General features: G+C 32.3%; 2 protein-coding genes across 9 annotated transcripts; one reads left to right on the plus strand and one right to left on the minus strand.

Moving 5' to 3' along the window:
- Positions 1-4,380: 4,380 nt before the first annotated feature.
- LOC146933747 (transcription factor TGA1-like) lies at positions 4,381-8,185 on the plus strand. 8 transcript variants are annotated; one of them, XM_085705523.1, is made up of 10 exons: positions 4,381-4,443; positions 4,809-4,979; positions 5,090-5,167; positions 5,714-5,773; positions 5,850-5,924; positions 6,029-6,092; positions 6,945-7,016; positions 7,125-7,216; positions 7,315-7,542; positions 7,784-8,185. In XM_085705523.1, exons 2-10 carry the CDS (start codon positions 4,833-4,835, stop codon positions 7,934-7,936), a joined length of 969 nt encoding a protein of 322 aa, XP_085561649.1. In that variant the 5' UTR covers positions 4,381-4,443; positions 4,809-4,832; the 3' UTR covers positions 7,937-8,185. The 8 variants fall into 8 exon arrangements, with proteins under 8 accessions (XP_085561649.1, XP_085561646.1, XP_085561652.1 ...); XM_085705522.1 differs by lacking the exon at positions 4,381-4,443 and adding an exon at positions 4,536-4,656; XM_085705524.1 differs by lacking the exon at positions 4,381-4,443 and adding an exon at positions 4,536-4,656 and having other exon boundaries at positions 7,817-8,185.
- A 293-nt stretch (positions 8,186-8,478) lies between these two features.
- On the minus strand, positions 8,479-11,709 carry LOC146933748 (alanine--glyoxylate aminotransferase 2 homolog 1, mitochondrial-like). The gene is made up of 9 exons (XM_085705516.1): positions 11,432-11,709; positions 11,106-11,336; positions 10,805-10,975; positions 10,230-10,373; positions 9,952-10,131; positions 9,423-9,648; positions 9,060-9,173; positions 8,876-8,962; positions 8,479-8,768 (listed from the first exon to the last, which is right to left on the minus strand). The coding sequence occupies exons 1-9, from the start codon at positions 11,681-11,683 to the stop codon at positions 8,725-8,727; spliced, it is 1,449 nt and encodes a 482-aa protein (XP_085561642.1). The 5' UTR covers positions 11,684-11,709; the 3' UTR covers positions 8,479-8,724.
- Between the last annotated feature and the right edge of the window lie 914 nt (positions 11,710-12,623).

The following is a 12,623-nucleotide window of genomic DNA, read 5'->3' on the forward strand; positions in this document are numbered from 1 at the left end:
TTGTTTTGTTTCATGGAGATGAAGATGGGTGGTGGCTTTGTTTCAGCCCTGTGATTTGGTTTGAAAATCATAAATATGGTTTTTTGGATTGAAGATATGAGTTCTTTAGTTATGATGTTGTTCTATTTGCATATCTCGATTCAACATGACTGGTTTTATCTTGTTGTTGCTTGAAATGGCTAGGTACGTAGATGCTTTATATTGACGGTAGTATTTGTTCATCGTACCCAAAGGATTTTATCTGATGTGGTTGCTTCTTGCGTCGTTGGTGGACAGTGACAGATTTATGTCGTTTGTTCATGCCTCGACCTGAAATGTGACTAATATTTCAAGACCACTGCGACTTTGTCGTTGGTTGCTTTGGCTCGAAAGGATGTTGATAATCTGCTGATATTTTGAAGGGTGCTGTTGAAACTTGGGTCGTTTCTGGGTTGGCTGACGATCCATACACCTATTTAAAATTCGTTTTCGCGCCCCTACGTGCGCTCGCCGCGAGATTGTCTATGGCAATGGTTGTTTAGTGTTATTCTATCTTTATTATCACTTTTGTATTGAATTGTTTGGTTTGCTTTTGTGGTTTACTGGGACAGGTCCATATTTCTATTATTTTTTATATTCATCAACGAATTTTTGTCCTTTTCTATGTATTAATAAGAAATTTGTCCTTTTTTTCTTCTTCTAAATTTACTGATAACAAATATTTCCCTCATATTTTTTTATGTATTAATGAGTTGTATTTTAATAGTCTTTTTTTTTTTTTATCAATGAACAATATTTGACTCGTAATTTGTCCTATGTTTTTTTTATATTTATAATAACAAATATATGTTATGTGTTTATTATTGACCAATATATGACCAATTTTTTTTTTTTTTATATTTATCAGAGATAAAAACTTTAAAAAAACTTGTGATAAATATTTGTCCCGTACTTTTTTTATGTATGAGTTATAAATATTTCTCTGTGTATTTTAATATTTGTCTAGTGCTTTCATAATGTTTATCAATTAATTCATTAAGAAAAATAGTCATGCGCATATATGTTAGCTAACCCTTTATTTTTTTGTTAGTTCCCTTCTCTTCATAATAGAATTAACCTATATTACATAAGAAATAAGTTAGGCTTGCATAACTTTAGATTTATGCCTTTTTGAAAATGTGTTGACCTAGTTTCCCTTTTCTTTCTTCGTATTTCTATTTTTCTTTTCTTAATGAATTTGGGTAATGCATCTAGCATCACTTTTCTTAAAATAATAAAAATATTTACCAGTAACAAATATTTTTCCCGTGTTTTTATAGGACTCAGTGATTAATAGTTGTGCCATATTTCTTTTTAATATCTATCACTAAGAAATATTTGTCCCATATTTTTTTATGTATTAATGAAAAATAATAGGCCTCGTTTTTTTTTCTTTCAAAGATATATATTGTTTCACATTTTTGTGTTTTAGGGGCAAATATTACACGTTTGTTATTTTTTATTTATCGATGACAAACATATGTCTCGTGTTTTTTTATACATAAGAGGATAATGTTTATTTTGTTTTCTTTATACTTATCAGTGACGAATGTTAGACCCATGTTTTGTTATTCATCAATGATACTTTTTATGCATCAAAGATAAATATGTGTCCCGTGCTTTTGATATTTATTGGTGGAAAATATATTCATCTTAAACCTCAACTTTACATAGCATTCCGATTATAGCTTGAAAATTTATACAAACTTATGTAGTTAAATATTGACGTTTAAAATATTTTACATCATATTATTATGTATAATAAAATTTAATAAACTGAATTGAAACTCACCGGACATAACTTCAAATTGGTAATTATTTGAAAGAAAAACTGAAAGGATGTGTTAAAAATAATAATTATAAGGGACAATTCCATGATCAACTGGTTAGATCGTAGCCTTATCTGTAAATTTGAGACAATTTTATGTGATGTTGTCATGACTTCTTGTATTTCATTGACACTTTTAAAAATCATAGTACATGATATAGACAACCTCTTCTTTCAAAGAAAGTTCAAACTTGTTAAAAAGTTTGCTTCCAACCATTGCATGAATTTTGTGACCCTGCATGTGAAAATAATTAAAAATTATTTGTGTAACATTCCGACCTTTTAAAATCAAACAGATGTTTAATGGTTTCTCATAGTTTTTCGAATTAGTTGATTTCCATAATTTGACGATTCTAGCAAAAAAAAAAATCACCATTTTATTTTATTGTCGTTAATTTCTATTTTATCATTAACCAAAAAAATATTAGTGTCAATGATTTGCGAATACAAAAAAATAAACCGAGCAATTAATGTGGATTTACTAACCTTATATCAACGATACTTAATTTGAATGGTAAAGATTAGGGTCAATGGTTTTCCAATTTAACCAACAAAAAAAAATCGAACAATGAATGTTGATTTATATCCACCATAAGTCAACGCAATTTAATTTGAAGGGTTTAATAGCAACAAAAAAATTTCAATTGAGTTGTTTGACAATAGTATGACACGTGGCATTTGATTTGTTAGGAGATTTTAGATTGCCAAGTGGATTGTTCATTTTTACCATGTTAAAATGTATGTATAGGAGATAGGAGATTCCATAATTTGACGATTCTAGCAAAAAAAAATCACCATTTTATTTTATTGTCGTTAATTTCTATTTTATCATTAACCAAAAAAATATTAGTGTCAATGATTTGCCAATACAAAAAATAAACCGAGCAATTAATGTGGATTTACTAACCTTATATCAACGATACTTAATTTGAATGCTAAAGATTAGGGTCAATGGTTTTCCAATTTAACCAACCAAAAAAAATCGAACAATGAATGTTGATTTATATCCACCATAAGTCAACGCAATTTAATTTGAAGGGTTTAATAGCAACAAAAAAATTTCAAGTGAGTTGTTTGACAATAGTATGACACGTGGCATTTGATTTGTTAGGAGATTTTAGATTGCCAAGTGGATTGTTCATTTTTACCATGTTAAAATGTATGTATAGGAGATTAAATAGAGTAGTACAAGATATAACAACATCATGTAAATTTTTATGATATCGAACAATTTTTAGTTTTTATCATATCCCTTGCCTCACACTTTATCCTACGATCCTATCTCTGAACTAATTTTACAATCAAACATAGTGTAACCGAAATTGTCTGGTCCCTTATTTTTTTAGAAGATCAAACGTAAGCAATTACTCATTTTTTCCTTTATAAATTAAAATTTTAATTTGTCAAGAGTCTATTTCATTCTACAGGACCTAACTCTCATTCAACCAAGCGATTATGCTCAAGTAGACAATGAGCTCTCGCTTCAAACAACAACAAAAAATTTAACGTCTTTCACACATACTCACAATTTATAGTGCGTATTTTAAATTTTTGAGTAAAAAGTATCTATTTATTTTGTTTCATGTTTGGTGTTTATTTTTTGTCAAGTTGTCTAATTGTTAAAATTCACCTTTTAAGATAAACAAGTAAGGTGTTCGGGGTTCGAACTTCGACCCTTACATATGTTATCTTTGCCACTAAATATGAAATATTTCCGTAAACTTATCTAAGTTGGTAAAGACGTTACATAATGTATGCGGATAACGTACGTAAAGACATTAGATAATGTGACAATAGACATACATTAATCTATTTATTTAAATTTATATAAAATTAGTTTTTGGAATAAAAAATGTTGTCTCTTTTTATATAATTTAAATTATAGATTTTTATGTAATTACGTTACATAATGTATGCGGATAACGTACGTAAAGACATTAGATAATGTGACAATAGACATACATTAATCTATTTATTTAAATTTATATAAAATTAGTTTTTGGAATAAAAAATGTTGTCTCTTTTTATATAATTTAAATTATAGATTTTTATGTAATTTAAATATTAAAATTATATATCTTTTTTACTTATGTAGAAAAATTATATAGAAAAATGTGATATAATTTAAATTATAAAAAAATCTATACATACTTCTTCTTTGAGAGAATCTATACATACGTACTGATTGCATAATAATCATAAAATATTTTTAATATTTATTTTCGGATAAATACATCAAATTTATAGGTGTGAAAGTTTTGACTCTCCGTGTGGCACAAACAACAGCTCAAGTAAAGCAGAAATGGACCCAACGTCAGCAAACACACAACAAACACATAAAAATACAAACTCTCTAATTTCCACAACACCAAGTCTCCATGAATCCACTTTTCTACATTATAATAAAAAAAATGTCACAATGTCCAATTAATAAATAATTCCCTTTATTCATCATCATTAATGTAATATGTAAATAGGTGGTGCCACTTATTTTATTATATTTATATTTAACTTTAAGCATGATTGGAGCTGGCAATTGGAAGAGATTGAATTGGTTAATGGTTTGCGTTGAGAATTTGGTTCTGTATTTTTTGATGGTGAGTCACCAAGGTGGCATGTCTTTTTCAGAAAATAAATAAAAAAAGCTTCATAATTCTCATATATTTTCTTTCTAGTATTTTAAATATTTATCTTCCGAGTAAATCGAGGAAGAACCAAGTACGAGAAAGAGGTAATCAAATCAATACATAACATAACAGCTTTGAACTATTGGAAAACAAGTTGCTTGTGTTGTGCTCTTTCTATGATCGGTACTTTTTTTCTTCTTGTTCTGTAATCATTTTTAGTTTTGCTTTTGAAAAAGTGTGTATATAAATTTGACTTTTGCTTTTACAAGGCATTTTATTGATTCTTGGCAGTTCATGGTATGAATTTATTGATTGTTTATATGACTAAATGGCAGGACCAATTAGTTTGTCTATAGAACATGGATCCTTCATCATCTTCTCAATTTGTTTCCTCAAGAAATATTGGTGTATATGATCCCATACACCAATTTACTATATGGGAAGAACATTTCAAGAGTAATGGTGATACAAGTGTATATGAACCTGAAACGAAGTTAAATAATCAGGTTCGTGTCCAAGTTTACTAAATTTATACTTGTCTTTTGCATATATATATACGACAATGACTATTTTTCTTCTACTAATTACATTCTTTTATGCTGCTAAATACCTATAGTCAGAGGATGCTTCTTTTGGAATATTGGGAACATCTATCAAGTATGACCACCAAGAAGCTAACACAGTTACTAATAAGGTAAGATTGTGTTGCTACTTGCTTGATATCGCGGTGAGTTTGTCAAAATCACAGTGAGCTATCGTGATTTTGCAAAAGCCGCACTTTGTCGCTTCAACATAATCAAGGTACCACATTAATTTTGTTCAACCCACCGTCATATCAAACATGTATGGACTATTTTTTACACGGGGACCCATGTGCAATGTTAAGTTCAACTTGATACTTTTAAAAGAACAAAAAAAACTTCAATCACATTAATCCATTTTGGAAAAGTCGACCAATCTGAAAGGGCTGATGCGATAAATTTTTTACTTTCAGAGACCATTTTGAAATTTTGTTAAAGGAACTGAATTGCTCAATCAGTATTTCATGGACTAAATTGATGATACATCCCATTCTTTCCTTATGCCTCAAACTTTGTAGAAACTTAGAGTGACATCGAAAAGCATTTTAGAACCACATTTTGGACTCACTTTGCACTGCAGATTAGGAGGGTCCCCTGCTTCCAAATTTTGGATGTCTGGCTTGCGTTTTTTTATGCTTATAAGGTGATGAAACATGCAGATGCAAAGACGTCTCGCACAAAATCGAGAGGCTGCTCGTAAGAGTCGTTTGAAGAAAAAGGTTTGGACTTTTATACTTCATACATTCAAAGATGTACCAAACAAACAAGCATTTGATTCCTGACGTTTCATAACAGGCTCATATACAACAGTTAGAATCGTGTCGTTTAAAGCTGTTACAGGTAGAGCAAGAGCTAGATCATACAAAACAGGTAATGTGAAGATGAGTTAATAATATACTCCTACTTCATATTGTTCAATATCTACTTGTTTTTCTCTCCTCATTTGTCAATCTCTTGATGCAACAAAATTGCAGGGATTGTATATTGGTGGTGGATTGGATTCTAATAATTTAGGTTTTGCTGGCTCTGTAAATTCAGGTTGGTTTGTTATTAAATTCTGGTTCTTGATATTGATTTGTCACTGCTCTTATAAATGTGGTTATCCTATGATGAAATCACTTTTTTGTTTATTTTTAAATCATTTACATACTCTTATAAAAAAAACTCAATAACCTACAAAATCAACTACAAGGGATAAAGCAAACTTTGAGAAAATTCTTTAGGTTATGTGCTTTAGTTTGAACCTTTTTGCATGCATGTCCTTTTTGCTTTATAAAAACTTACTGCAGATATATATTTTGGTGGTGGACCTAAACTAGGGCTTATTGGCCTCACCATTGGGCCAGACCAGCAGCTACTCAAATCCTATTTTAGCAATGACCTCACTGTACATTCAGATACTCCCTCCTTTCCTTTAATTAATGTTGCTTTTGTAGAATTTTTTTGTTTCTATTCATTCGTCGTTTTCAAAGTTCAAATGCAACATTAACTATTGTTTAGTTAAGTACACTTAACTATTTAATGCAGAGAGAAATGTTTGGAATAAGGTAATAAGTAACAAAATTTATTAGAGGGTACTACTCCTGTGGAAATTTTTTGGTGTGAATTCAACCAATTTTGAAACTCTGAATCCAATAATTTCTTCCAAAATTTCAAGTAAGCTGGCTATTATGTACCTAGTGGCAGCACTGTGTACAACTTTCATGAATCTAATTGAAACTATAATATTGTTCAGAGAGTTCTTAAGCTGTGCAGTAAAGTTTAGACACTACATTCTGTTCTGGTTGATATATAATATTAGCTTTGGGCTCTCCTTGAGTATGTTTTCCTTCTTGTATTGAACTCTATTCTCAAACTAGTTTTTGGACTCTAAATACACCTAATTTACAGAAATAACAACTTTTAAGATGGAGTATGAACACTGGGTGGAAGACCTAAACAGACAAATGTTGGAATTGAAAGGTGCTTTAAGTGCTCATATCAGTGATATACAAATTGGGGAACTTGTAAATGGCCTCATGAATCACTATTTCAAACTATTTTGCATGAAATCTGATGCTGCAAAAGTAGATGTTTTCTATGTTATCACTGGCATGTGGAAAACAACAGCTGAAGGGTTTTTCTTGTGGATTGGAGGTTTTCGACCCTCCGAACTTCTAAAGGTAACACCTAATCGATATACTTGATCAACATGGGGTTATTTATTTCTGCTGTCATATTTCTACCATGGCATAATGTATGTTTGTGATGAGATTTGCAGGTTCTGGTCCCTTTAATTGAACCATTGACAGAGGAACAACGGTTTGATGCCTATAATCTTGAGAAGTCATGCCGACAAGCAGAAGATGCCCTTTCACAAGGTATGGAAAAACTACAGGGAATGCTTGTTGACACAGTTGCAGCAGGACAACTCGTTGAAGGAACTTACATTCCACAGATGGATATTGCAATAGAGAGGCTGGAAGCTCTGGCTAGCTTTGTGAACCAGGTAATGTATGTTATATATTTCTTCGTATAATTTAGATTAGATGAGGTTATGAGTAGTGGAAAACGTGTGACACAACAGTTATGAGTAGTGGAAAACAATGCTGATCCATGGCAGGAGTATAAGTTTTATCAGAAGTATGCATGGCAAGAGTATATTCCATTAACACACAAATTACCAAATTAAAAAGGTTAAACTAGGCTACTAGAAAATTGAACCAATTAAGTTTATTATTGTCAAACAGGCTGATCATCTTCGACAGGAAACGTTGCAACAGATGTCTCGAATACTTACCGTACGTCAAACTGCTCGATGGCTGCTTGCTTTGGGTGAATACTTTCAACGCCTAAGGGATTTGAGCAAACTTTGGACCAATCGTCCTCGTGAACCTGCATAGTCTTCATGCAAGAGATAGAAGAGCAAACTTGTAATTTTAGCTCCATGATCATGATTATGGCCCAGCTTATCAAGTGTTAACGTTCAAAAAACCATGTCCAGGGTCTCGGTTGCTGGCAAAGTTGTGCATTATGAAGTTGTAAATATAACTCCCCATTTATGAATAGGTGATTATGGTGAATCTATTGATATTCGTAGTGTAAAATGTGTAGTATAACTTAATTGCAAATCTGAGTGTTTTGAACATCAATTAAGCGTTTCATCCGAAACAAGTTTATTCTTCAGCATGCTCACGAAATCACAAAATAATTTTTTCTAGATGTGTTTTGAATTAGGCAAGGAAGTAAAATATGATTTTCAAACATTAAATCTAATTTGTCGAGCTTGATAGAACAAAATCTGAACCATTGATCTTTAATGAACAATCCCAATTTACATAACGGGTCAATGGTTTCATGATCTGAAATTTAGTCAGCAGGTATGCATGTGAAGTCATTCTTTCCTACATTTTAATTTAACATTAATCTATAACTGATTGCAGCCTTTTGATGCCATGAAACCCAGAATTATATACACTAGTCCACATTCAACTCATAAATAATGTACCAACTATCTACTAAAAAAAAAAGAAAGTACCAACTATAAGAAGGAAAAACCCATTTCAATGGGGTGAATATTTCATTATTCGTAAAAACACTTCTGAACATATGTTTACAAATGATGTTGCCATGTAGCAATTTGCCGCCATTATCAAGGAATTTCTTTATGCCAGCAGGATGCATAATCATTTCACAACTTTGTCATAGAATAGTCCAAGGCATCCACAAGAAAATCTGCAAGCAAAGAGAATGGTCATTGGAATAAAACTTTTGCTGGATTAAAGGCTTCAATATAAAATCTGGAACTTGCATCTCAGTACAAGAGCTAGATGAAATCCTACCTGCGTCATCTTTACTGAAACACATTGGTGGCTTAATCCTGAAAACATTTCCATGCAGTCCTCCTTTCCCAGCTAGAATGCCAAGTTCTACAATCCATATGAAGGTAAATAGTTATACTTCTTATTTGGAACTTATATTAGAAAGAGCGGCTTTATATGCATGATGAAATGACAATTGTCTCACCTCTAAGTTTTTCAAACAAGACAGCAGTTTCAGCCTTTGCAGGTGTCTTGTTTTTCCGGTCGGTAACAAGCTCTACCCCCAGCATTAGTCCTCTTCCCCTCACATCACCAATGACTGAGAAATTATATAATAACTATGAGAATAATAATAAAAATTGCGGCAACTTGAGAAACAATTTTTGTTATGATGCAGGTACATCCTGACTATAACATATCATGATCAGTTACCAGGCTCAAATCAAGTAATGAGGTCCCTCAACCTAAGAATCCATGTACATAGATAGCTAGAAAGTGCAAGAATGCCGTAAAGAACTGTATTACAAAATTAACCATTTCTAAGATGCTAGATTAAAAAATGACATACTGTCATGTCGTTGCTGAAGTGATCTCAAACGCTCAAGCAGGTGAGAACCAACATCAGCGCAATGAGCCTGCCGCTTCTCGTTATCCAGAACCTTGAGCACTGCAAGTCCCCCGGCAGAACATACGGGGTTCCCACCAAATGTATTGAATTGAATCTTCTGGGCCATCACACTTGCAATTTCTGGAGTTGTAACTACAGCTCCTAATGGCAAACCATTGCCAATACCCTATTACAGAACAACATTAATATGAGATACAATGGAGTAATTGTAGAAGATAAAGATGAAAAGCTAGAACAATATTCTAATTCTGTGATTAAAATATAGCACAAATAAAAGTATACTATAACTAAAAGATAGCAGAACAAAACACATCGAGCTAAAATTTAAGGAAAAACATGAAATTTAGCTTTAAAGATATACATGCCTGCTTAATAAACCTCATTAGAGGCAATGCTGCACTTCAAATGCATAACTAAGGTGCCAAGGTTTCAGGAACTAAATAAAAATATAAGATTTTTATATATATACCTTTGCCATTGTAACTATATCAGGAATAACACCCTGTGTCTCGAATCCCCAATAATGGCTTCCTGTGCGGCCAAATCCAGTTTGCACTTCATCTGCAATGCATACACCACCAGCCTCGTGTACAATGTCATATACTTGTTTTAAATAACCAGGTACGAGTTCAACTGCTCCTCCAACCCCCTAGAATAAGCCATGGTGAAAAAGTAAATAAAAAAGTAGGCCAATCTAATTACCACCTTAAATATTGAACAGGATAGATTATACTACATAGTACATACCTGGATTGTTTCAGCTATGAATCCAGCAACTTTTCCTGAAGTCCCATAGTCAATATGGTCTTGGACATCTTTAGCATAGCTATTGGCATCTGCACCAAAGACTCCACGGTATGGGTCTGGATTCATAACATGATGAATTTCACCCTAAAAGAATCAATGTGTTGTCAAGAATAATTTATGGTTTGTTAGTTTCGGCATCAAATAATCAAACAGAAAATCAACAATGTCTGAATTATATGTGTCAATGTTAAAGTTTGCCTAATATCTATGATCAGCCCACAAAGGTCCAAACGCTGGTCATAAAAAATCCAAATGAGAACTAGTTTTGAGTATATTAAAAGCACACTTTACATTTGGTTACTAAATCTTGAATTCCGTCCTCAAATGAGTAAAACAAGTTGACAATGAAATGAATTATGAATAGCTGCAAGTCCGCAACCACCACATTTAGGAAAAATAACATGGTTGGCCGAATACATTTGTACAGTATACTGTAATTTATAACGCCTATTGGATTCAAAAGGATCATATGCAGGATCAACTGAAATATTCTGATGAAGCATGAAGAAACAAACCTCAGGAAGTGGGTATTTCCATGTGTTAAGAGCGGTGAGACCCATTGTACTAGAACTTCCTCCATGATATGCATTCCTCAAAGAAATCATACCAAGATTACCGGTATACAATCTTGCCATCAGCATTGCCAATTCATTTGCTTCAGAACCAGAATTTACAAAATACACAACCTGCAATTCAAAAGTTGACAATCAAACCCAACACATTAACAAACCAGAGGCATCATGCAATCATATCATCATCACAATCCATCATACTATAACACAAGAGAACTGATAATAAGATATAAGATTGACTCACTTTAAGATTTCCAGGCATCTTGGCGGCCAAAGCCTCGGCGAAATCAGCAATAGCATGGTGTAGATAAATAGTGGTTGCATGCTGCAAAAGTTTACTCTGCTCAAAGATGGCATTCAAAATATCAGGGTGACAGTGTCCAGCAGAAACAGTAACAATCCCAGCAAAAGCATCAAGGTAACGTCTTCCAGCTTCATCATACAGATATTGCATCTTCCCCTCCACAATATTCAACTACACAAACATCATTCATCATCAATTTCTTCTTCTATAAAAATAACAATAAATGAAATTAAAGAAGATAAATGAGTTTGATGATAGGAACTGACGGGTTTTTGATAGAAATGGAACAAGGAAGGACCGAGGAACTGTTTACGCTTGGCGAATACTTCATCGGCGGATGGTCCATTATACGGATGAGGCTGGTGATCGAACGGCGGAATCTGCGGCGGAGTAGTGATGGTTTGAGGGGCGGTGGCGGTGGCGGAGGAGGATCGGAGAGAAGAGAAAGGTCTGCATGCAAGTAAATCGGAACGGTTAGGTTTGGTTGTTCTCTTGAGTAGAGATTGTAACGCAGCCATAGTTGATTGAATGAAGATTGGGTTCTGAATTCTGATCTCAGTGAGTGAAAACTATTTATAATAATTGAATTGAATAATATTTATTAAGTAAGTTTAATACTAATACTATTTATTTAGAGTAGTTGCAACTTTCGAGTCACAGACACGACACTCTGTCATGCATTTGAAAAAAAATGATCTTATCATCATCATTCATGACATTCATTGCTTTGATTGCACTATTAATCTCAAAATGAATGATAGTACTAGGAATCTGGAAATAGTACTAGCAGTATTTTTTTTCTCTTTTAATTCAAAAAATACAAATATATATTCTGCTTAGGGAAGGAATCTAGTATTTCCTAATCCTTTCTGGGTTAACGTTTTGCATATTCATGTTGACGTGGAGTGGAATCAGCTCTTTACGATCCGACGTTACTCGTGACTATCTATGCACGTGGACCACTTTTAAATATGTTCTCTTCTTTTTGGTACCAACTTGCTGATTTTTTGCTTTTTCATAAGAGAAACAAGATTTTAAGGTTAAAAAAACGAATTTCCACTGTACACTCATAGTTAACGATCAACTTGACTCTATTTACTATAATAAAATTGAACAAGATTAAGCACAAATTATAAAGTTTTTAAGTAGATGTAGTTTGTTCAATAAATAACGCAACTGAGTAAACCACAAAGTTTGTGTACTATTTTGCTATTTGATGATTATTAAGATAAGATAAATTAAAAATATCTTATATAAGATAGTAATTTTTTAAGGAAAAATTAGATGAAATAAGAGTTACAACAAGACAAAAATACCATATTGTTCTTAAAAAAAAAAATACCATATTGTTAAACATGAGTTCATGACACTTTTATTTAAGATCTTTAAGTTGTATATGTGAATTTTAGATGATAATCGTCACTTAGTCTTAAAAAATGAGATAAACTTGTATTTTAT

The sequence above is a fragment of the Medicago sativa genome, chromosome 4 (genome assembly GCF_051527215.1).
Source record: "Medicago sativa cultivar Bolivia chromosome 4, Bolivia_mono, whole genome shotgun sequence".
Classification (NCBI taxonomy): domain Eukaryota; kingdom Viridiplantae; phylum Streptophyta; class Magnoliopsida; order Fabales; family Fabaceae; genus Medicago; species Medicago sativa.